Source organism: Ochotona curzoniae, unplaced genomic scaffold (genome assembly GCF_017591425.1).
Source record: "Ochotona curzoniae isolate NIBS_2020 unplaced genomic scaffold, NIBS_Ocur_1.0 contig_3819, whole genome shotgun sequence".
In the NCBI taxonomy this organism is placed as follows: Eukaryota; Metazoa; Chordata; class Mammalia; order Lagomorpha; family Ochotonidae; genus Ochotona; species Ochotona curzoniae.
This window is the reverse complement of record NW_024466004.1, coordinates 26,216,939-26,241,953: the sequence shown is the minus strand read 5'-3', so window position 1 is coordinate 26,241,953 and position 25,015 is coordinate 26,216,939. Positions and strand designations below refer to the sequence as shown.

At 37.6% G+C, this 25,015-nt stretch overlaps 1 protein-coding gene across 1 annotated transcript in view; it reads left to right on the top strand.

Annotated features, from left to right (window-relative positions):
* COL9A1 (collagen type IX alpha 1 chain) overlaps positions 1–25,015 on the top strand; it is a 93,002-nt gene that overhangs the window by 45,800 nt on the left and 22,187 nt on the right. The window contains exons 21-33 of the mRNA XM_040983043.1: positions 1,152–1,205; positions 2,467–2,520; positions 2,657–2,710; positions 2,843–2,896; positions 3,315–3,368; positions 4,084–4,128; positions 5,577–5,630; positions 5,733–5,786; positions 14,588–14,641; positions 15,201–15,272; positions 15,767–15,802; positions 16,415–16,459; positions 17,739–17,771. Coding sequence (XP_040838977.1) covers positions 1,152–1,205; positions 2,467–2,520; positions 2,657–2,710; positions 2,843–2,896; positions 3,315–3,368; positions 4,084–4,128; positions 5,577–5,630; positions 5,733–5,786; positions 14,588–14,641; positions 15,201–15,272; positions 15,767–15,802; positions 16,415–16,459; positions 17,739–17,771 — 663 coding nt within the window. The remainder of the gene's footprint in view (positions 1–1,151; positions 1,206–2,466; positions 2,521–2,656; positions 2,711–2,842; positions 2,897–3,314; positions 3,369–4,083; positions 4,129–5,576; positions 5,631–5,732; positions 5,787–14,587; positions 14,642–15,200; positions 15,273–15,766; positions 15,803–16,414; positions 16,460–17,738; positions 17,772–25,015) is intronic.

Sequence of the window (25,015 nt, the reverse complement as noted above, 5' to 3'; positions counted from 1 at the left end):
TCTACCTGCCTTTCTCTTCCATCTGCTCTAAAATATTTATTTTAAAACAGTATATTTTTATGAACAAATCAGAAGCTTGTGTACATTTGTATGCATGTTACTATAAAAAATTCTGTGTGTATCTTCACTTGCTAAATAATAAAACCAATTAAATTTGAAGCTACTGATGGCTAGGCATTGCCTTTCTCTTGTTCTTAATCATTATCCAAATATGTGAACCCTCTTATTGAAACTGTTACTTTTCCAGATATGCTCTTTCTAAAATATTTTTTAAAGTTCTTTTTAAAAAATTGTCTCATTTCTTTTGATTTGTTTCAAATTGCTTTTTTTTTTTTAAATACAAGCTCTTCCTGTGAACTCAGACCCACAAAGTGGTTACCTAGTAACAGCAGTTTGATTCTGAGCTGACACTCAGCAGCAGTGAGAGAGAATATGAGCCAGGGAGTGCATCAAAGCCATTTCTATAATGTGAAGGCCAGTCTCCACTTTGCTAATGCAAGGTGAATGATGAATTAAAGGTCTTTTTCAGGTCTTTCAAGTCTTTTATTCCCTGGTGAATGTAGATGCCTTCTGCTGTGTTCTAGTTTTTAGGATTAAAGAATACTAAGGTTCTATGGTCCCTCTGCTTTTGTTGTCTTTAAATTTTATTTTTACTTACACCTGAGACTTGCATCAAATGTTTTCTAACTTTTCTTACCACAGTTGCTCTCCACCTGGTTTTCTTGGCTTGATATCAATCCAGTGTTCTTTTGATTATTTTCGATTTGTTTTATTTCTCCACTTCAACCCATTTAATTAGGAGATTGCTGTTAAACCTGTTTTATGTTTTTCTTCACTTAGTAGATGAGAGTCCATGGTAGCTCTTCTGAACACAGCTTCATGGCCTTCACCTTGAATGAGTTTATGTGAGTGTTCTGACAGTGGATCCAGTGTTACAGTAGAGTGGTAGCAAAGGTTTTGTTTAAGATTATGATGAGTAAATGTAAACTAGTATTTTTATATTTGAGTTGTCTGGTTAAACATGCTCCAGTGTTCATTGAGAAATAGTATTACATACAAAAACCTCCTTTTAATCCAGCTCCTGTACTTCCTCAGACAGATGGACCAGCAATATCCATGACTGACGTCCACGTCTGCCTTGTTTCTTGCAGGGTGCTCGTGGCTTGGATGGAGAACCTGGGCCTCGGGGTCTTCCTGGTGCACCTGTAAGTGATCTTCCCCCCACAAAACTCGGACACTTTTAGTAATGATTTTTTCCCTGTAAATATATGTATTTTAAAACTTGTAGGTTGAGACAAGCATTTCTTTTATGGGGACAGAGAAGTGTTCCTCTGAGCTGATGTTTTTTTAGAGAATAGGTCAAATCTGAGTATTTATGTTGCTTTTTGCTTTGGTCGTCAGGATGCTTAGCGTCACAGCAGTGGTCTCTATTAATAGTCCTTGGGTAATCCTACCATGTTTTTTCCCTATGGTTTATGACTACATTATTCCATATTTTTATTATCAGTTACATGTGTCATTATTACAGATCACCTTAAGCCTTGTTTGGAAGGTAAATAGGCAAAGAAGGCATCTAGTAGCAATTATCTGTACCACACACAAAAAGGAAATGATCAGTAAAATAGTGTTTACCAGTCAAGTTCCTATGATTTATGGGGGGCGGGAAACTAACTCAGTAATGAACTACAAGATCAAGGAGGTGCTTGAGGCAACCCCTGCAGGAGGACCTTACAGGGAGGTTGATCTGGAAAGCCATCCTGGGTTTGGTATAACGGGGACACTGTTGGTTAACAGGGTTCTACTTGCGCTCATAGAGGCTATCACGGCATTTTTGCTGAAAATATGAGGATAAAAGCCAAGATCCACAATTTGGGGAACTTTGAATGCCATTATGAGTGATTAGAACAGATCCACTGGGGGTAGGAAGCTACTTCAGCTTCTAAAGTAAACAATTCAACAGAAGCTCTGTTTTCTGAAGAGAGATTCTCTCATCCATGACCACCTAAAAACCGATCAATATTAGCTGGAAAATTTTGGCAGGAATATTTCTATTGCCTGAAGAATGAAATGGTAGAGAAAAGATTTGCAATTCACCTAAATCTCCACCAATCCTAATAGTTAATAAGTTTAGCTGATGTTTAGAGGTAGTAGTTCTTGATGTCATTGCTTGCAGTATAGAACTCGATGTTTATACACACACACACACACACACACACACACACACACACACACACACAGAGCATGGGGATATTATATATTTAAAACAAAAGCCTAACCTACAAATATCAATCTTATCAATGGCAACCTCTATATTTTAGACAAAATAAGTTTTATAAAAATCAATGAGGTAGGTATCAACACTTGGGGTGCAGGTACAATTGTTAAATAACATGGATGATGATTTCTAATTTTTAAGAAGTCTATCAATGAGTAACTTTGCCTTAACAGAATTTTATTTCCATGCAGGGTGACCAAGGACAGCGAGGGCCTCCTGGAGAAGCAGGTCCCAAGGGAGACAAAGTGAGTTCAAATGAATGGCAACCAATACAAGCAACTTGCTTTCTGTTGCCTTCTGCTGGTTATGTTGATCTGTTTGGCCTGTTCTCAGGAGGGTGATAACTGAGCATTTCCTTATTCTTTCTCTTGTGTCTTACAGGGACCTCAAGGTTCTAGAGGAATTCCTGGTCCCCCTGGACCCAAAGGAGACACGGTGTGTGTTTTTGAGCTATAGTCATGAAGCATATTTTTAAAAGTAATTTTCAACTTGAAATAAAACTTTAGAAAAATAATGAAAAAAACAGTGACTGTTTTTAAGAGATTGTCTTTCTTTGTGTGTCTTCAGGGCTTGCCAGGCATGGATGGCCGTGATGGAATACCTGGAATGCCTGGAACAAAGGTAGCTGTGTGATTTACATCGAGAGAGAATGAAACAGCCTTGGCCTTGGCCAGCTGGCACCATAATTTCCATTACTTCATCACCAGGAATTTGTTCAGCCAATTTTGGCTTGTGTCTTAATTTTAAAACCTGGAGCTTAGTAGAATAGCATCTTTATTTGCTTGTTTGTAGGAAGTTAGTAAAATAGCCACATCCATGAAAATAGGCTGAATAAAATTGTATTTTTGCTTGAATTTATGTATCGTGTCCTACACCACTCCCTGCCCTTCACTAAATCACATTATAAAAGTACTTATAAAGACAGATATTAGAATAATTCTTTTACTTATATCTGTGCTTCTTATACTTTTAAAACAAATAGTGGTACAACAGTTCATCCGAATTTAATGAAGTGCTCAAAACTGTCTTTTTTTCTCAGGGTGAACCAGGGAAACCTGGACCTCCTGGTGATGCTGGTCTGCAGGGGCTACCAGTAAGTATTTCATTCTTCAAATTATACTGTTATAGATGTGAGAGTACAGATAATTCTCCACAATACATGCTAATTTCTTTTCCTGTGGGTAGATTTCCAGAGTGGATGGCTGGGTAGATCTATTTTCAGATTTCTAAGGAGTCTGATACTGTCTTCTATAATGATTGTAGTAGTTGAGATTCCCACCAACAGTGTATTACTATACCTTGTCTTCCACATCCTCACCAGAATGCATTGTTTTTTTTGATTTTTGGATGAGGTAAAACCTTGTTGTGCTTTTCATTTAAAGGTGCAGGCTTCTTAATTGGGGTCTTCACCATTAGGCTAAATTCTTACTCTACCCAGAGTCCCTGATGGCATTTCTTTTTTTTTTTTTTATTTTGTACATGAAGTCATGTCATCTTTATAGCTTTTGTCCAACTCCTTTTGACATGCAAAAGATTCTGAATGCTAATTTGAAAATCCATCTTTGGAAAAAAAAATTTAGTTGACGTAGAATTTGCCTTAAGGGTGTTCAGCACATACAGTGGTGTGATGCCGTCTAACTGTGGGTAGTTGTGTAACTGACTGGCAGAGTTTGGGTTCTCAGCATCTCACTCTGGGCTTCAAGGCTGCTGTGTTTCTCCTTGCCTTTCAGCAGTGTGTGCTGGGCCTGGAATTCTAGGGATTGTCCAGATCAAGGGATTTAACCCAGTTTCTGTGTATCTGCTTTCAGGGTGTACCTGGACTTCCTGGGGCAAAGGGTGTTGCTGGAGAAAAGGTAAAGGATTAGAGGAATAACATTTGTCTATTTCTTTGTTTTGTATGAACATGTTTTCTTTGTGTTTTGATATTTCCAACCTTTTATTTTTATTAACCTTATGCAGAAATTTAAAGTAAAAGCTTTAGCTTCAAATGCTAACCTTTTACTATCTGTGGAAAAAGGACTTTGATGAATGGTTGTTGCTTAGAGTTCCTTTGTGTAAATGTCAAGCTTTGTCAGTACAAAACAAACTTCTATTGTTTCTTCTCAGTTAAAATAAGGAAGATATTAATCCATTGAACTTGTGTCAGTTAAGATTAAGATAAAATGCTCAATATCTTTTTATTGTAGTATTTTTGCACACTGATATAACAATGCTTATATTCATTTTTTAAAAAGATGTATTTTGGAATTTAACTGGTGTCCTTCTAGGTGCTGGCATTGAAGACAGTGGCTTTACCCACTATGTCACAATGCTGGTATCAATGCTTGTAACACAAGCAGTTAAAAACAGTAGGTGAAACAAATTACTTTCTAATAAAACTGATCAAGTATGGATAATGTAGAAGTTGGTTGTGTGACTACTCCCTCCCGTTGCTCATCTGCAGTGTCTTGTATTGAAATGGTCCCTAGCAAGCAGGTGGCCAGACACTGGTGTGGAGATAGTGTCACCATACCTGTGCTTTCCCTGGAACTTGCTGGCAGGTGGGGTTTTCTCTACAGCACACCCACCCATTTCCTTGTACTGATTCAATTCTTTATACATCTGCTAGTGTCAGAGTGAGTCAAGGGGGCTTGAAGAAGTGTATTGTAGGGGAGAATGGTACAGGTGTATATAATTTGTGAATAAAGAAATATCTGATGGAAGGAGATCTTTTATTTTTTAAAAGACTTACTAATTAAGGTTTTTAAATCATTTCAAAGGGAGAGAGTGGTTTTCTTTATACTCTAACTCTCCAAATGTTTACAACGCTTGGGGGTGGGCCAGGTCAGAGCTACAATCCGGGAATTCAGTGATGATCTCCTGTGTGGGTAGTATGGACTCCACTCCTTCAGTGTTCACCTGCTGCCTCCTAGGCTGTGCACTAGCAGGAAGCTGGGTTAGGAGTTGAGCAAGGATGTGGACTCAGGCACTCAGATTTTGAGTGCAGGTATCTCAAGTAGCATGTTAAATGACACACCAAGTATTCACCCTGGAAATCACTTTAAATGAAGGCTACACTTAAATGAAGGCTATATCGATTTTGATATTTGTAATAATGAGATGATATGATATAATAAACTTCTGGTACTAAAATAATTTGAATCTAAAGAATCTTCACATACTCATAGTTAGATTCTATGTGTTCAGAGCATCTCAGTATGCATAAGAAAATGCTACTTAAGTGTAAGAAAATCCAGTTTGAATTAGCTTGATATGCATGCTTATATACAATCTGAGTTAACTTTGAATGTTTTACCTCTAGGGTAACACAGGTGCACCAGGAAAGCCTGGCCAACTGGGAAACTCGGGAAAACCAGTAAGATGCCATTTATCTTTCCTGTAAGTTACAAGTTGTTGTGATCATGAAGCAAAGTATCAGTGGTTGTTAACTCTGCTCCATTTGCCTTCCTCAAAATAGGGCCCACAAGGACCCCCAGGAGAGGTGGGACCGCGAGGACCCAGGGGCCTTCCTGTGAGTACTCCTTTTCAGCAGTGCCTTTCCAAACTGCCTTCTTGGGATTTTGATGGGCATCCCTGCATTCATTCATTAAATGATTCACCCATCCATGGATGCCCTCTTATGTTTGAGTATGTGCAAGTACAGATAAATAACAAGATGGGGAAGACACAGTGTACATAGACAGTGTGCTTTTTCTGAAAATAGAAACAAAAAGGAAGTGCTTAAGGAAAGGCTGGTGACCCTTCCTGTTTTCATGTCACTTGGAAGGGAATATTTTTAGTAAGGCTTAAAGAAGCTTTTTTACTTAAATGTAATCCACATGCATGCATTTCATCCAGTGATTGCGTATAAGTTTTAGTGTAGTCACAGATTTGTGTGACTGTGATGGCAGACAATTCTAGAAAATGTCCGTTACTCAAAGAAAGCATGGGTTCGTTTATGATTATTTAGTCTTTCTTCCCTACCCTTCAGCTGTAGGCAACTGTTAATGTACTTTTTGTCTGCATAGACTTGCTGAGGCTGGATATTTTCCAAAAGGAGAACCATACATAGGTGACTGTTTAAAATAATTGTCTTTTCTCACTAAGTTAATCTGTGCTGTAGTGTATTTTGGTACTTCATTTCTTTTTGCTGAATAGTGTGGATATATTACATTTAATCAGTTCATCTGGTGATAGACATTTTCAGGTTTTCCTCTTATCTGACCATTACGAATAAGGCTGCTATGAACATTCGTATACAAGTTTTGTGTGTACATGTTTTAATTTGTCTTAGGTGTATAGCTACAGGTGAAACTCTGGGTCATATAATAAATCCATTTAACTTTTGGGGAAATTACTGGATTTCTTTTGATGTGAATCTACTTTAAAGCAGATATGGCAGCATATATTCTCACAATGTACTGTAAAGCCTTAGGAGAGAAAGCAATAAGTTAAATATCATACATCTAGATTTGACTTAAATTTTCTCCCCTGGCCTTCAGTTCCAATTTTTGTTTCCAAAGTCTGATGGATAATAAAAATAACTTAAAAATTTTTTTGTGATAGTGTTATTCAGGCTTCACACCTCCCCCCACCAACGCCACTGTTTCCCCCTATATTATACCAGTAGTATAGTCCTTCAACAACACTCACACATCCATCATTCTTCTATTTAAGTGTATCATGATATTTGTAGGTGTAGACAATGATAGTAAGCCCAGCATCCTATTGTCAAGATAAGTTTGACAGTTTCATTCAGAGTCCATCTTTTACTCAGAAGTAGAGATGCATCCTGCAATGTGTGGCATCCTTGTGTCCATTATACAGTTCCTCTACATAACTGTGTGTACATTGATTGAGCTTCTATTTTGCATGAACATTTCCTTACATCAGAGAGCACATATGATACGTGTCCTTTTGGGATTGGCTTATTTCACTGAGCATAATGGTCTCTAGTTGAGACCATTTTGTTACAAATGGTAGAATTTGCTGCAAATGTTAGAGTACTGCTTGGCCATTAAAAACAACTCTTACATGAGAGCATAGGAACCTTTGCAAATAGTGTTATATTTCTTTGGAAACATTTCTTGAGCATGTTGGTGATTTTTATGCTTGAGAAGAAGTGAGGTATACCCAGTGCCTTGGGGAACAAAGAGTAGAGTTTTTCCCCTTTTTACAGATGGTTGGTGGCTGACCTCTACTATGTAGTTTAGTGAAATCTGTGATTTACTAATTAAAATACTTTCCATACTCCAAAGCACTTAGGGTCTAGCCAGATCCCATTTCTGAGATAGTGACTGTGTTATCTGGTCCAGAAAGAGTTAGCAGTGTAGGATATTGTCAGAGTGTTTCCATTATGTTTCCCACTCATTTTACTCAGTAGAAAATTATGTTATGATGTGGGAATGTTGACTGAGCACCTACCATATGCCAGGATCACGCTCTGAACCAAAAAAGTGAGAAAAGTGACAAATTCTTCACATGGTTCCTGTCACTAAAATTCAAAGCCTTGGCATTCCTACCCTACTCATTTCCTATCTCCAGTAGGGCTTGCGGATTCTGTCTTTTCAAAATTTCTTATTTTTAGCTATTTTCCACTCTAATTTCTACTACCCTGACTCAGCCCATTACTGCCTCTTATCTCCTGGTTTTACTGTACACTCTCATTCTCAGTTCAGATCTTTCCTTCCTTCAGCATCTCCCAACAGGAGACCGCTGTTATTTTGGATGGGCCCCTTTGTTCTCTAGGACTTTTGCAGCTGTAGCATATCTTTAATGTGTGACTTCCCACACTATAACATGGCAGGTGTTTTCATAGTCTTTGGCACAAACTAAAAATACCAAACACAATTTCAAAAGCCTTGGGGGACTAGTTGCAGCATCTGTAACTGGTATACATCCTTATTCTGGTGTTTCCAAAGCATAGCTTCTGTCATCACTTCTCTTTCCTTTTTACAGATTGTAAATGAATTGCTACAGAGAGTAGAAATCCTGGTTTTACTTCTCATTTCTACCTTGCTTAGACCCTGTAGTCAAGTCAGACTGAGCTTCATGCTTATTCTCGAATAATCTGCGTTCCCAGCCTGCTTGTTTTCCTGTATGTTAGACCCTGCACTTAGATGGCTCCCTTCCATCTATCTAACATTCCATATATCCACCTAAATATCATGGTAATGCTAGTTCTATGAACATCTACTCCCATTTAGAAGTGATCTCTCCTTATTCTGAATGGTGTAACCCTTGACTTCTATGTTCCCTGTCCTGTAGCGATGGCAGGAACATGTCTGGTTCAACTCTGTGTCCCCTACCTTTTTTTTACCCAGAGTGTGCCAGAAGGTACTGCTCAAAAAACTATTGCTTGAAATGAAATGACTTGGGGGCATAATAAATCCTGCTATGTTGCTTTTTTTGGTGGGGGAAATAATTGCTTTCTTACCTGCTATAAATTTTTTTTCAGAAAAAATTGTTATGATAAGTTATTATAGTTCTCTTGTGGAGTTTTAACACCAAATCTACTTGCTTAAAGATACATTTGCGCTTTGAATTTACATCATTAAGTTGAGGCTTATAGATAAGTTCACACATTTTCAACTGTGCCTCACAATTTTGATCAGCTTTCCTGCAAATCTCAAGTCAAGCTGTGAGTAGAAGGAATGAGAGCATAATTCTAATGTTCTAAGAGCATGCCTTTGAAATAAAGTGCTATTTCCATTAACATCTGTGAGAATCACTGAAAAAATATTAAATCTTTTTTTGTAATGCCAACAATTTCGTACAAGCCTCTCACTTCCTCTAGCCCGTTCTTCTTGCTTTGTACTTGGTCTTGGTGGCTCCTGGTTCAGAGAACAGGTAGCCTGGCCCTTGATTTTGTCCTACCACACAGTGGCTCCTGCCCCATTGCTGTCCCAGCCTGCTCAGAACTTGACAGGACATTTGCTCAGTGAGTGGTTTTTTTTTCTGCCTCTTGAGTCAGACTTGAGTGAGTGCCAGGCTGTTGTATCTCATGAGTTTTCAAGATGATTATGCTCCAGAAGAACAGAAGCCTGTACTTTTTTCTCATAATTTTTTACCCCATCCCAACACCAACAACCTCAACGTGGGAGTTGCCCACGTAGTGTGTGGTTGAACATGTTGGCTACTCTACCCCACTCCATCCTACCGAGGCCCTGATGGATTACCTCTGTTGACAATTCATAAAGGTGCTGTGTGTAACAGTTATGGTTTAGATGTTTCTTTTTCTTTCAAATCAAAATTGTGTTTGTAAGGCAGGGTGACAAGGTAAAGGACAGAGAGATCTTCCATCTTATGGTTCAATTTTCAAATGACCACAACAGCAAGGCTGAAGCCAGGAGCCTGTTACTCCATCTAGAGATCTCATGTTGGGGTCCAAATACTTAAGCCATCTTCCACTACATTCCAGGCATGTTAGTAGGAAGCTGTACTGAAAGTAGAACAGCCAGGACACACACTGGCACTTCTATATCGCATTGCAGGCAACAGCTTAATATGATGCCCCACAATTATGGTCCATTGATGCATTCCTTTTCTGCCTCTATGTGAAGAAATATTTAAAACTACACAGGAAAGAAACATAAATTATGCAATATTATAAAATGAATGGATTTTAAAAATTATTTGTGGGAAATCTGAAAATTGCCTTTATAGAATGACTAATAGACTTGTCCAAGGCTAGTGTGAAACTGGGTTTATCAAAGTTACAATCTAGGGAAGCTATCACTGATCTCCTTTTTGAATGCTTTTTGCCAGACAGAGGCACTTAGTACATTGTGCACACTGGGTATAGCTACTTTCCACTTTTAAAATAAAAAAGGTGTAAAGATAGGATTTATTTTATAGTTAGTATTTTGGGTAACTGGACAGATAAAACCTCTCTTACAAGCAGGGATACAGTGGAATAAAATGCATTTTGTAAGTTTTTTCCACTTAAACGTGTGTGTGTGTGTATAAATGATCACACATTCTGTGATCATTTGTACATCAATTAGCTTCATTCTATAAGAGACATTGGATGTCTTGATGGCACTGATTTTGACAGAGCAGTAGCCAGTACTTGTTTGTCAAGAAGATTCCTGCTTGATGATCAGTGGTTTTGGCAGAGGCCTGGGGACAGCTTGTGCTTTTAAACAGAGCTGAAAGATTTGAAAGGCAAACATTTAGTTGAAGCAAATAATTTTGACTGATGTGTTTGGCAATCATCAGATAAAATCAACTAACACCTATATTGTGCTTGGTATGAGGCAAGTACTTCATTTTGACAGAAAGCCCATGAAGTTGGTCCTGTTTTAAACCCTGTTTTACCAATAAAGATGTTTTGATACAGATTAAGATTTTTGTTTTAAATTATCTGATGGTACAGGCATCCCTAACAGTTGGGTTTCAGCATCTATGTCATGCTGCAGCAGCTGCAGGAGACTTTCCAGTCAAAGCTATTTAGGAAATTTTCAGTGTAGTGTTTGTGAAACTTTCATGGTAAGCATTTAATGGATGTATAAGACTGATACAAACAAATTCAACAGAAGCTCAGACTACTGGGTCTTACTCCAACGGGAAGGGATGGGTTGAATAAAAGTAGGGAATGGGGAGATGAGGAGGTAGAAGACACACATGGAGTATACCCATGTTTCTTTTTTTTTTAAAGATTTATTTTTATTATTTTTTTTTATTGGTAAGGCGGATATACAGAGAGGAGAGAAGAGAGGAAGGTCTTCCGTCCGATGATTCACTCCCCAAGTGAGCGCAACGGGCCGATACTTTGCAGATCCGAAGCCAGGAGCCTCTTCTGGGTCTTCCACACCGGTGCAGGGTCCCAAAGCTTTGGGCCGTCCTGGACTGCTTTCTCAGGCCACAGGCAGGGAGCTGGAAGGGAAGCAGGGCTGCCGGGATAGAACCGGCGCCCATATGGGATCCCAGGCGTGCAAGGCGAGGACCTTAACCACTGCGCCACCGCGCCGGGCCCTATACCCATGTTTCTAAAGAACTCAGGGGATTCTGGGACCTGGTCAGAGTTGGCAGTCTCTGACAAAAGTCTGCATCCTTTTTTTAAACACTTTTGTTGGCTTGCCACGTATGATGAGTTGACTGATGAAGATGTATGTGGCAGAGTAGTACTTGCAAGAAGAGCAAAGATCCATTTATAATGGGTTGAGATTTCAAAAATTATTTCTCTCTCCAGGAAGTGCTTTATAAAAAAGAATTGTTTATGGATTAGAGAGAGTTCTGCTGACTGGTGCACTGCCCAGATAATTACAATAGCCAGACTGGGCCAGGCTGAAATTAGTAGCCAATTATTCAACCTAGATTTTCCACATGAGTGGCCAGGATCCAACTGCTTGAGCCATATCTGCTGTTGCCTTCTGGTGTTGGCACTAGGAGTCAGGAGTTGCAGGTAGCTGTTGCACTAGGTGCCCTGATGCAGAGAGCAGAGTCCTAGCCATTCGGACATTCATGACCACTTTGGCCTCATATTTCTGAGTTCTTCTGGTCATTTTATGAAAATCAAGAATCTTGTTGTCACACAGTTTACAAATATTCTTTCCCCCGGGAAGAAAAGCAGTTTCCCTGCTGGTCTCCCTGTCCCACATCCTAGGATATGATTCGTCACTATAGCTGAAGAGTAAGATATTTGTCATTTATTGAGCACACTTCTGGTGCCAAGGCCATAGCTAATTAACACTCTTTAGACTGTATTTTAATCTACATTTCTACAGATGCCTGATTACTCATGTGAAATTCCAGAATTTCTTAGAAATTCTTTTTAGAACACAAATCCCAAGAATGCCTATCAGAACTCTTGTTATAATATCTGATTTTTGTTATAAAAATAAACAGTACCAGTCTTCAATGTGAGATAATCTCCCTAGAAGTTTACACATATTAAATCGGTGAAGATTTATAGGAGAAAAGTGAAGTAAGAGAGGAACCCCATTCTGTTAGTGCAGCAATGATGGAGTAAATGCCCACAATTTCATTGACAGTTTTCCTGATCTGACGTGTGCTGGACTTCAAAAATTTAGCAGATCAGTGTATGTACTATCAAGGACACATGTCAGTGGTGGGAACTAAATAATACGAACTAAATCGTAAGAACTGGTGAAAGACAAAGATAAGATTCTAGCAGAGGACCTGGCATGGTAGCCTAATGGCTAAAGTTCTCGCCTTGCATGCACTAGGATCCTGTATGGGTGCCGGTTTGTGTCCTCTGTGGCTCCACTTATGTCAAGCATTTTGACTTCAAAAGCACTTAAGACAGCCCAAAGTCTTGGGACCCTGAACCTGTGTGGGAGACCAGGAAGAGTCTTCCTGGGTCCCGGCTTTGGATTGGCTCAGCTCTATTGTTGCGACCACTTGGGAAATGAGCCAGTGGATAAAGGATCTTTCTGTCTCTCCTTTTCTTTGTAAACCAGACTTTCTAGTAAAAATACACTAATATTAAAAAGACTCTAGCAGAGAAAATTTTTATCTGTGAGGAGAGAATTAATCATTCCAAAGAAAGAAAGTACATTAATCATCTTTAGTTTGGGAAAGATAGCATGATTAATTTATTCAGGAGTGAATAAGTAGAGTTGTGTGAAGAAGTGAGCTTTTTCCTTTGGATATTACTAATTTGTTTTTCCACCAAATAGCTAGTGAGTCAAAGTCTCACATTAAACCAATGGCTTTTGATCTCAATTATGATGCTAAGAGAAAATATTGAGAAAATGCCAACAGCAAATAAATTGATGGAAACCAGTCTTGAACCTTGAAGTTGTAGGCTAAATTAATGGAATAGAATCCAATTTTATCATTTGTGGACTCATAAATATCATCATGTATGATTTTTTTAGACTTATATCTTTATAGCATTGATGCTCCCAGGATACTGACTCTGGTTTCCATTCCTAAGGGTCAGGACTAACATTCCAAACTCATGTAAATTGTTAATACAAAAATTTTTAAAGTAAGAGCATTCAGTTGAAATTGTAAGTCATATGAATTCATTATAATGAAATTATTGCTTATTGCTTATAGCTAGAGGTATAATTACAAATGTTTGGTAAACATTTCTGAATCCTTTAGGGGAATTGAAAATGCAGGAAGTTTATGGATCCTGACACCTTCTTCAACTTGTATGAATCACCTATGACCCAGAACATTTAAACTTATTAGAAGCATTTATAAATTCGTAAATATTAGCATTAGTACAATGGTATGCCATTTTAAGGTTAAAAATTAGCTCTAAGGACTGCTTTTATTTTTATATACTCATTCCAGGAAGCAGTTCTTTATCAAATGGCTTGCGCTGAGCTTAGTTGAGCATTTGTTAGAAATAAGCTTTCTGGGCTGGCATGATAGCCAGTGGCTAAATCTTTGCCTTGCATCTACCTGGATCCCACAAGGGTGCCGATTCATTTGGTGGTTATTCTACTTCCAATCCAGCACCCTGCTGTGTTCTGGGAAAGTCCAAGGCCTTGGGTCCCTGCACCCACGTGGGAGACCAGGAAGAGGATCCTGGCTCCTGGCTTCAGTTTGGTTCAGCTCTGGTGATTGTGGCCACTTGGGGAGAGAACCAGCAGACAGATGTTCTCTGTCTCTCCTTTTCTCTGTATATCTGCCTTTCCAATAATAAAATCTTAAAAAAATTTAGCAGAATGCATGAGATTATATGAAGTTCTTGGATACAGATGCTGAAGAATTCATATATCTCATTTTCTGAAACGTTTCAGAAAGCTTAAGATTTTGGATAAAAATTGACTACTTAGTTTCAGCTAACACTGAAATTGGTTCACAAAATAAATCTGGTGTTGCTTTCAGGGTACTTTCTTTGTGGTTTGACTTTTTAGTCTATTTAATCTTTGAATACATTTAGAGCAAGAGTGAGTAGGAGAAATATTTTTGTGTCAATTACTTTATAAATGTCTCATGTCTATCTTTTTGGGGTTGCAGTCATGATTTAAGGGCAGATAACCATCTGATGCTTTTTCTTTCACTCTCGAGGTCACAGATAATTTGCCTGTTACTTTAGTACTCTTTTCTGGGCACTATGTAGAAGTCTCATAACCCAAGAGAATAAGATATTTACACAAATAACTGCATTATCAATTAGAATATGATTTAAAGGGTGAAAGTTTCTAATTTTTATTTCATACATGTGTATCAGATATTTCTGTAAGCCTACATAATCTCAGAATATTCAATGAAGGGTCAACAGAGATGTTGTAAGTGCCTTTTATAAAGGGTGAATACTCTGATTTTTATGTTTAAATAGAAATCCAAGTATACACAAAGTACTTTTGGCAGGATATCTGGTGGACAATGATGGTTGGGTTTTTACAGGGCAGTAGAGGAGAAGTAGGACCAGCTGGAGCCCCAGGTCTACCAGGTAAATTGGTAAGTGATGTTCCCCTTCCTCAGATCTGTGCTTGCTCTTTAGGAAGCACATTTTTCCAAATAAGCAAGAAAAGAAAAGCCAACTGCAAGAGGTCATCTAGTCATTTACTCTATTGTGTGACTGTGAAAAGGTAGATGTGCAATTTTCAAAATCTATCTAGGATACTCTGGATAAAACTTAATCGTGTGGTTTGTACAGTGCATGCAAAGTTCAAGAGAGGCATGCAGTGCCTTGTTTTAGCCTCTGGTGGTTCTAGGTATAGAGGGAGTCTGTAAGTGAATGCTGCCTCTAACTTCTTGTACAGTCTTATTTACACAGTAGAGCAGCATCATGCTGTTGCAGGAGCTTGACTGAAAGAGCCCATTGTTGTGCAGGAATGTAGGGCCATTGGGTGGGATGGAGAGCCCAAGGGCACAGGCCCTTCTTCTGATCATGCGGGAGAAAGGCAATCTTCAGGAACAGAGCTAACCCAACCACAGCATGCTTGTCAGAACACCTAAGGCTTGTGTGTCTCCAGTCATGCAGACGGTGATTCTGGGGACTTTGTTTGTTTTCCAGGGTTCTGTTGGGAGCCCTGGCCTCCCTGGCCTGCCTGGACCTCCTGGACTTCCTGGCATGAAAGGTGACAGGGTAAGGTTTCCAGCAATCCAGACAGTACCTTATTTAGAAGGGTGCTTTCTATTACGTTGAGAAGCCAAACTTCATTTTGAGGCAACGGAGAATTTTTTTCTAAATTGCTTCATTGAGATTTATGAAGAGAGGTATTTTAAAGCACTGAGGGTTGAGATCCAGAAGCAAAAAATCTATTATTGAATAATTCATCAGGAAGAAAAAAGTAAACATTTCAGTTTTAATCATGTATCCTGTTTCATTTTAAATTTATATTTCCATGTTCCAAGTCTTCAATGTTTGTGATCAGAAGATGCCCCAAATTACCAGAGATTCTAGGTCTATTGTCAATTTCTCCAGGTTTTTCCTGCTTTTAGTTAGGTGGTGAGGAGTGGGGAAGTGCTGTCTCACGTTATCCATGCTTAAGCCATCCACCTTATTGATAAGGGAATTTGATTTCTTTGAAATTATATAAACACCTCAAAATACTGAAAAATGCTTTTTGTTCATTACAGGGTGTAGTTGGAGAAACTGGCCCAAAGGGTGAACAGGTGGGTCCTATTATTTGATTAGTCTGAAATAAAGCATTTGATATACACAACTTCAGGATGCTGACAGGTTAAAGGTTGTGATGAAGATGTTGATCAGCAGTTTTTCTCAGTGTGTTTAATCATGAGTAAAGCCCACTGCAAAGTTTATGTTGTGGCCTTAGCTATTTTACTAAGCAGGAGTTACAATCCTACCAGGATTACACACTGTCCTTCCCTCTAAAAGGATGGCCCTGACACTGGTTCACCAAATTGGTTTACTAGTCTTTGACAGAGCCTTGCATAGTCACATCATGATATTTTAAGTTTCTCTTGCACAAAATCTTAGCAGCTAACCTGTACTTATTAGATGCAGTCCTTTCCTGCAGTTTCTTTGATTTCTTTCAAGGATTATCTAATTATAAAATTACTGCATATGGTGGGGAATCCTTACTGTTAACTGCAACAGCCATACCTTCTGGTTTTTCTGTAGGCTCTTTTCTGATTTGTATGAACTGTTGACTGATAAATTGGAAGCTATGGAAACATTTTTCTGCCTGACTCTGAGAATTTGTTAATATTCTGTATTTTAAATGGAACCATGAGTAGTAGCTTAAAATATAATTTGTTTTTTAGGGGGCCTCTGGTGAAGAAGGTGAAGCAGGAGAGAGGGGTGAATTGGTAAGATTTCTTTCCTTTTGCTATTAACTCTGAAATGCTGAAATTTGTCCTGAAACTATTGTCCTCACTACTATCTTGAAGGCTAAGATGTTTCTTCTTTAAGCTAACAAAAGATTCCAAAGATTGTGGCCAAGGTTAAGCAGAGAGGAAACACCCCAGAAATGGGCTTTAAATTTTGTGAAACTGAGGTATTCTTTATGGATTAGGAATTCTCATCAGAGTTTACACCTAGACATTCAAGGCAAGCTTCAGTGACATAGAATGTCTATGAATAGTGCCTATCGTGGAAAGAAAGTCTCAATTTTATTAGAGCTATCAGTGGCTCACAAATCTGTTTGAAGACATCTCCTCGAGGCTAAAGCTCCTCCAAGAAATGACCTCTTTTTTTTCAGAGGATGCCATTGCCAAGTCTCCAGAAGGGCAAGAAGAGCAACACAAAGTCCTTTTCACTATGAGCGCTGCGAGTGTTATTTGTCTGTGTGGGACCATAATGACAAGCCAGAAACTTAGGTTTTGGTCCTTTGAGTTTGGGGCAATAAACTGATTGTCCAATAGTCCTAGGGAGTTCTTAGTGCAGGAAATATTCTGGTGTTTTTTTTTTTTAATACATATCTTCAAAATTCAGAACTAAGATGTATAACAGCTAAATTTATCAAGGTTTCTTCATAATTAATTCAGAACATCATCATTCCATCTTTGCTTTTTTCTGTTAAAGCTATACATTTCCTGGGCTAAGAGAATAGTCTACATCATTCTGTTTTTCAGTGGAGATTAACTGGAATGTTAACACTTGAGTAGAATTTGTGTATAAAATTAGTAGCAGGAGATTTTCAAACATAAAAACCTAAATGCATTTATATTTGGTTTGGTGGACCTTTTGAATTAAATATTAAAATATTCTTGCAGTTGTAAACATGAAATTTTAAGGGATAGGTTAAAATAGTCTTTCATGCTTTATAAAACACTTTTGAAGTCTTTTTTTGGTTATGATTCTAAATAGTAATACTTGAGACCTCAAGAGAACCTTGGTGAAGTCTGATTCAATCATGTTGCTTAGCAGAGAAGTTAGTTACAATCTGGGAGGGGACTTATTCAGGGTCATAAAAGAAAGGAATAGAATTGAGAGTCCAAATTTTGAGTTGACTATTTGTTTGCAATGCCAGGGTTAATATATTCACAGTTTTCTATATTTCAGTAGTACAACAGCCTTCTGAATGTTTTTTTAAAACTATCAAATATGAATATATTGTTCTAACATAATTTTGTTTTATTGATTTAGGGAGACATAGGATCGCCTGGCCCAAAGGGATCTGTAAGTATAATCAACAGTGATGCTTTAAAATTTTTAAATATCAATAATGCTGTAGAAAATGTCATGCTTTGCTTTATGAGATCATCCTATAAAATTCAATTCTTAAAGAACTTATCTTTATGGAAATAAATGTCTAAATTTATTCTTTAGGTAATAGGTTAATCCAATAGAAAAATACCATGTAAATAAATTTAACTTTTGAACTAACCACTTTAAAGGAAGTTTTTATTTAATTAAAAATGAATGTTACATGATAATTTTCTAATTGCCCAAATAGGCTGTTTTTAAAAGAACTGATTTGTGCTTTATGGTGATGAGAATATGATTAAATTTTGTTGGCAGTTATACCCTTGCAAAACATGTCAGTAATATAGATTTTCCAGCAGAGGAAGTTAAGATAGAATTAAAATAGGTACAAATGTAACAGAGAACTGTTAGAACTAGAAAGTGATTATCTTGTTCAATTTTGTCTTTTACAGAAAATAAATTTATGTCCTTAGAGATTAGATGTTTTTCAGATTACAGAACCAATTAGGATACCTGCGGTGATTTGGTAATTTGAGAGTAATGTGTACCAAATACAATGAGAAACTTAAAAGTCTAAGGAGAAAAGGTGACACTCAGATCTCAGTCTCAAATGTTGTAACCACCACTTTCCAGATAATACTTCTTCCCATTTCTGGAACCTCTCTCGCTCCTCAGTGCTTGCTCAACTTCTTATCCTCTTATTCTCATGGGAACCAGTGTTGCATAAGTGAAACCAATCAGAATAATATGGGATTGAGTAAAATCTTGGGTTTCCAGACACTTCAAGGAAATGTGCCTTGTTCTACCAGTTTCATCTCCTACATGCTAGAACTCCACCTATTTGCAGTTCTTGCATGTTCTGCCCATTACGCCTTATTAATCTAGCATGGAACACTCTTGCTCTTTTCTTAGGATAGCTGCTTTTTATCTAAGCATTCATTTAAAAACAACTTATTAAATTAAAAAAATGATACATAGTACCTGTCCAATCTTATCAGGCACAGTGCTAAACTTTAACACATATACACATACACCACACCACATATGTGTGAGATGTGTATATATGTATACATGTATAAAATAAGCCAATCAAATCAACAACTAGCCATGTTACTTCCATTTCATTTAGTTTGGAGTCTACCAGCTCCTCTCTTCCAGTTACCCATACCAAATATAATATACTATTGTGAAATATAGTAGCCCTACTGTGACACAGAACACTGGACTTGCCACTTCTGACTCTTTTGGTGCTGTCCTCTACTGCCCTTCTGCTTATCCTTCCCAGCCTCTTGTATTCACTACTCTATGTTCAGGTACACATAAAAAAAGTCTATGCATGAGAAACAGTGTGTGGTAGTTTTCCTTCCATGTGTGACTTACTAACATAAATCTCTCCAGTTTCAACAATTTTGCTGTAAATATCAGAGGTTCCTACTTTCTATGGCTCAATAATCATGTGTCTGTCTTTCTGTCTCCCCATATGCCTCGTGTTTTCTGTATCTGTCCATTCATTGATAGATACCTGGGTTGATGTCCGCAACCTTAGCTATTGTAAATAGAGCTGCAATTAACATGGTTAGTGCAGGTATTTCTTTCATATGTTGAGTTCATTTCCTTTGTCTATATATCAAAAAGTAGAACAGGGGAATCATATGAAAGATATTTTTTATGAACTTCATACTTATCTTCTTAATAGCTGTACTAATTTGCATTCCTACTAACATAATAGGAGAGATCACATTTCTTCATGTACTAGCAAAATTTATTCTGCTTTACTTTTTGTAATAGCCATTCTAACTGGAGTGAGCTGCTAAACTCATTGTAATTCTGATTTACTTTTCCCTGATGGTTCGTGATATTGAACATTTTTTCATGAATTTGTTGATCATCTGCATTTCTTATTTTAGGAACTATTCAGATCTTTTATCCATTGCTCAACTGAATTATTTTTGTTTTGTATTTTGAGTTTCTTATGTATCCTGAATATTAATCTTTTGTCAGATGAATAGTCTGCAATTTTTTTCCATTCTGCCAATTCCCTTTATTCTGTCAACTGTGTCCTTTTCTAGTCTGAAGTTTCTTGGTATAATATAGTCCCATTTAGTTATGCTTCTGTTTCCTGTGCTTTTGAGGGCTTATTCAAAAGTTGTTGCCTATACCAAAGTCTAAAATGTTTTTCCTGCTCTCTTAGGTAGTTTCAAAGTTTCAGGTCTAAATTTAGATCCTTGATGTGATTTTTGATTTTGTATGTACTGGGTGAGTGAGAGCAGTCAGGTTTCCTCCTGCTGGGTGTTCACTCCTCTGCGTGCTTGGATTCATTTCAGGTCTATCTACTTGTTCTATTGATTATGAGTGATTTTTTTTTTTCTGATAGTACCGTGCTGCTTTGCTTACAGTAGTTCAATAGTATTTCTCAAACCAGTGATTGTGATGCTTCTAGGTTTGTTCTTTCTTGTTTGAGTTTTCTTTTATTAATCAAGATCTTTTTCATTGCTGTGTGAATTTTAAGATTTTTTTCTACTTCTGTGAAGAATGTCATATTTTCACGGACATTGTGTTTAATTTGTATAATTACTTGGATAGTATGAATACTATCATATTACAATTGTTCCACATATTGGACACATCTTTCCAGGGTTTATGTCTACAATTTTTTATATAAATATTTTGTAATTTTTACTTTAGAAGTCTCTAATTAAATTTATTCTAAGATATTTGAGTAACTATTGTGAATGGGATTGACCTTTTAATTTCACTTGCAGTGAGTTCATTATCATTATTACAAAAGCGCTACTGATTTCTTTTGTGCTGGTTTTGTTATACTGATACTTAATGAATTTATCAGTTACAGAAGACTCTTGTTGAAGTATTTATCTACATTTAAATTCATATCATCTACAAGCAGGGATAATTGGCCTTTGGCTTTCTTTCGTACCTGTCTATACTTTTTTCTTGCCTAAAGAATGAAACTTGGTTAAAGCAGCCAGTATTACATTGAGTAAGACTGATAAGAAAGCGTTCTTTCTCTGCATCCAGATATTCAAATAAAGGCTGTCACCTTTTTTTCTCCTTCAGCAGACTGTTGACTGTGACTTTGTCAGATAAGCCATTTATGATGTGGAGATATGTTCATTCTGTACCTGATTTTTTAAAGATTTATTTTTATTATTTTTTCATTGGAAAGGCGGATATACAGAGAGGAGAGACAGAGAGGAAGATCTTCCGTCCAATGATTCACTCCCCAAGTGAGCGCAATGGGCCGATACTATGCCGATCCGAAGCCAGGAGCCTCTCCCGGGTCTCCCACACGGGTGCAGGTTCCCAAAGCTTTGGGCCGCCCTCGACTGCTTTCCCAGGCCACAGGCAGGGAGCTGGAAGGGAAGCGGGGCTGCCGGGATTAGAACCGGCGCCCATATGGGATCCCGGGCGTGCAAGGCGAGGAACTTTAACCACTTGCGCCACCGCGCCGGGCCCTGTACCTGATTTTTTTAAAAAGATATTATTTGAAAGGCATTTTTTAAATTGAGAGGAGACACATTTTCATCTGCTGGTTCACTGCCCAGATGGCCGTGGTGCTATTATGAGTGAATCTAAAGCCAGAAGCTTCTTCTAGGTCTTCCATGTGAATGCAGGGCTACAAAAACCCAAGACATCCTCCGCTGCTTTCCCAAGCCATAAACAAGGAGCTGGGTAGAAGTGGAGTGTGTGGGACACAAACTGGCGCCCATGTTGGATGCCAGAGCATTCAGGTTGAGGATTAGCCTCTCATGCTACTATATTGGCCCCTAATTAAAAAATATATATCATGAATGAATATTGAATTTTATTTAATTTTTTCTGTATCTTCTGAGATGGCCATACAATGTTTATCATTTATTCTTTGAATGTGGTATATTATGTCTGTTGATTTTCATATGTTGAACCATCCAACATCCTTAGGATAAATCCGCTTGGTCATGGGGAATTTTTTTTTACATGTTGCTGGATTTGATTTGTTAGTATTTTGTAGGGAACTTTTGCATATATTTTCTATATCATTTTCTTGTATCTATCAATCTATGAAATTATTTTGGCAATAACATCTACAAGGTAATGGTTCGTGGTAATTCTAGTCTTATAGAATGAGTTTGGATGAGTTTCATTTCAGTTCTTTTTAATAGTTTGAGAGACAAAGGTGGGTGATTTTTTTTAAAGGTTTATGGGGAATAAGGTTTTAGCATAGTGGTCAACATGCGTAGCAAGCTCCTATCCCATGTCAAAGTACTTAAGCTTGTTTCCAGTTCTATCCCTACCCCAGATTTGTGCTATCACAGAGTGTCAGAGATAATATTGATGCTTCAAGTAATTTGATTCCTGCCACCCGTATTGGATACCTGAATTACATGCTTGTGTCATGGATCTGACTCTAGCCCAGCACTAATGATTACAAGTTTTAGGGAAATAAGCTAGTGGCTAGAAACTAACATCCCCTTCTGCTTTTTCTGTCCACTAATTGTTGATAAAAAATGTGATAGAATTCAGTGGTGGAACCATTTGGTCATGAACTTTCTTTGTCAAGAAACTTTTTATTACTGTTTCAATTAATTCTTACTTTTCAGTTCAAGTATTTAATTTATTCAGGTTTCAATTTTGGTAATTTATAGTGTATTCAGTAGCTGATCCATTCCTTTTAAGTTTTTCAATTTGTCGATATTGTCCACGATTTTTCCCATTGATCTTTTGTACTTCTGTTGCATCAATTGTAACATGCTCTATTTTTAATCTCCAGTTTTTTCTTTTTGTACAGTTTAAAGTTTATTGGTTTTGCTTATATTTTCAAGAAGCCGATTCTTTATTCCATCAATCTTTGGTATTTTTAAAGTTTGTATTACACTTATCTTTACTCTGATCTTTATCTATTTCCTTAATTTTAACTTTGTATACTTCTTTTCACAGGTCCTACAGAAACATGTTTATGATGTTTATTTGATGGTTTTAATTTTCATGATGTAGTTACTCATTTCTATAAACTGTCCAATAAATTTTGGCATGTCATGTTTTCTGTAGTTTCAAGGAATTTTTCAATTTCCATGTTGGTTTCTTCAGTGACTCAGTTTTCATTCAGAACTATGTTGTTGAGTTTGCATTTATTTAATCTCTAGGGTGAATTCTATTGATTTCTAGTTTTGTTCCCTTGGAGCCAGAAACTATACATGATACAATTCTTATTGTTAAAAGTCATTGAGGCTTGTTTTGTGATCTAATACACAGTCTTTGCTAGAGATTGTTTCATGTGATTGGGCATGTATATTTCACAAATATATAGCTGAAAGTATTATAAAATATTTGTTTTTTTTTTTTTATTGTTGCTTACACTGTATTATGTAGTACAGTTTTATAGGCGCTGGGGATTCCCCCCACCCCTCCCCATACCCCTCCCCCCATGGTGGATTCCTCCACCTTGTTGCATAACCATAGTTCAAGTTCAGTTGAGATTCATTGCTTGAAAACACATGCCTAGCATAAAGTTCAGCGTCTTATTGTCCAGATAAGTTCAGTGGCCTCTTGGGGAGACCTTCTATGGTCTGAAGATAGGTCTAACAGAGTAAAGATCCGGTCAGTTAAAAGCCCCAACAAGGCCTCAGTATCAATATACAACATTATGGAATTAATTGACATAGTAATGGGTAAACAATATGTTAAGAATAATGCGAGTTCCATTCTTCGAAACATCTGGGTTGAGACAGTATCAATGACAGGTTCAAAAAATAACAAACAACCAAACAAAAATTACAGGTTAAATCAAGGCAAACATGTGGTATCTAATCTTTTGGGATTCACTCATTTCCCTTAGCATTATAGTTTCCAGTTGTGCCCATTTAGCCACAAAGAACTGCAATTTGTTTTTTTTAATAGCTGAGTAGTATTCCATGGAGTAGATGAACCAAAGCTTTCTTATCCAATCTTCTGCTGATGGGCATTTCGGTTGCTTCCATGTTTTTGCAATTACTGATTGTGCTGCAATGAACATAGGGATGCATGTTGGTTTGTCGTAAAACAGGTGTTTTGGATATATTCCTAGGAGTGCTATTGCTGGGTCATATGGCATGCAGATTCCGAGTTGTTTGAGTGTTCTCCAGACTGATTTCCATAAAGGCTGTACCAATTTGCAGCTCCACCAGCAGTGGAGTAGGGTTCCCTTTTCCCCGCATCCTCGCCAGCAAGCGTCGTTGGTGTTCTTGTTTATGTGGGCCAATCTTACTGGTGTTAGGTGGTACCTCATCGATGTTTTAATTTGGATTTCCCTTATTGCTAGGGAGCTGGAACATTTTTTCATATGTTTGTTTGCCATTTGGACTTGTTCCTTTGTGAAATGTTTGCCCATTTCCCTTGCCCATTTCTTGAGTGGCTTGTTTGTTTTGGTTTTTTGGTTGTTTTGAAGTTCTTTGTATATCCTGGAAATTAGCCCCCTATCGCCTATATCGTGTGCAAAGATCTTCTCCCACTCTGTGGGTTGCTTTTTTACTTTGTTGATTGTTTCCCTTGCTGTACAGAAGCTTCTTAGTTTGATGAGGTCCCATTTGTTTATTCTGTTCTCAACTGCTATTGCTTTTGGTGTCCTTCTTAGAAAGTCGGAACCTACTCCTAGGTCTTGCAGTGTATTTCCTACATTTTCTTGTAAGAGTTTGAAGGTTTCTGGATGTAGATTTAGGTCTTTTATCCATGTAGATTGGATCTTAGTGTATGGTGATAGATGTGGGTCTATCCTTTTGTTTCTACAGGCTATCAGCCAGTTGTCCCAACAACATTTACTAAAGAGGCCTTCCCACTTGCTTGAGCTATCATTGGTCTTTTTGTCAAAGATTAATTGGCTGTATTTGTGTGGGTTCCCTTTTGGTGCTTCTATTCTATTCCATTGATCTTCCTTTCTGTCTTTGTGCCAGTACCAGGCTGTTTTGATAGCCACTGCTCTATAATATGTCCAGAGGTCCGGGATTGTGATTCCCCCTGCTAACCTCTTATTTTTCAGGATGGTTCTAGCTATTCGTGGTTTTTTGTGTTTCCAGATGAACTTTTGAATCATTGTATCCAGTTCCGTGAAGAATGTTTTGGGCAATTTGATTGGAATTGCGTTGAAAATGTATATTGCTTGTGGTAGTATAGACATTTTAATGATATTGATTTTGCCTATCCAGGAGCACGGGATGTTATTCCATCTTTTGAGGTTTTGTTCAATT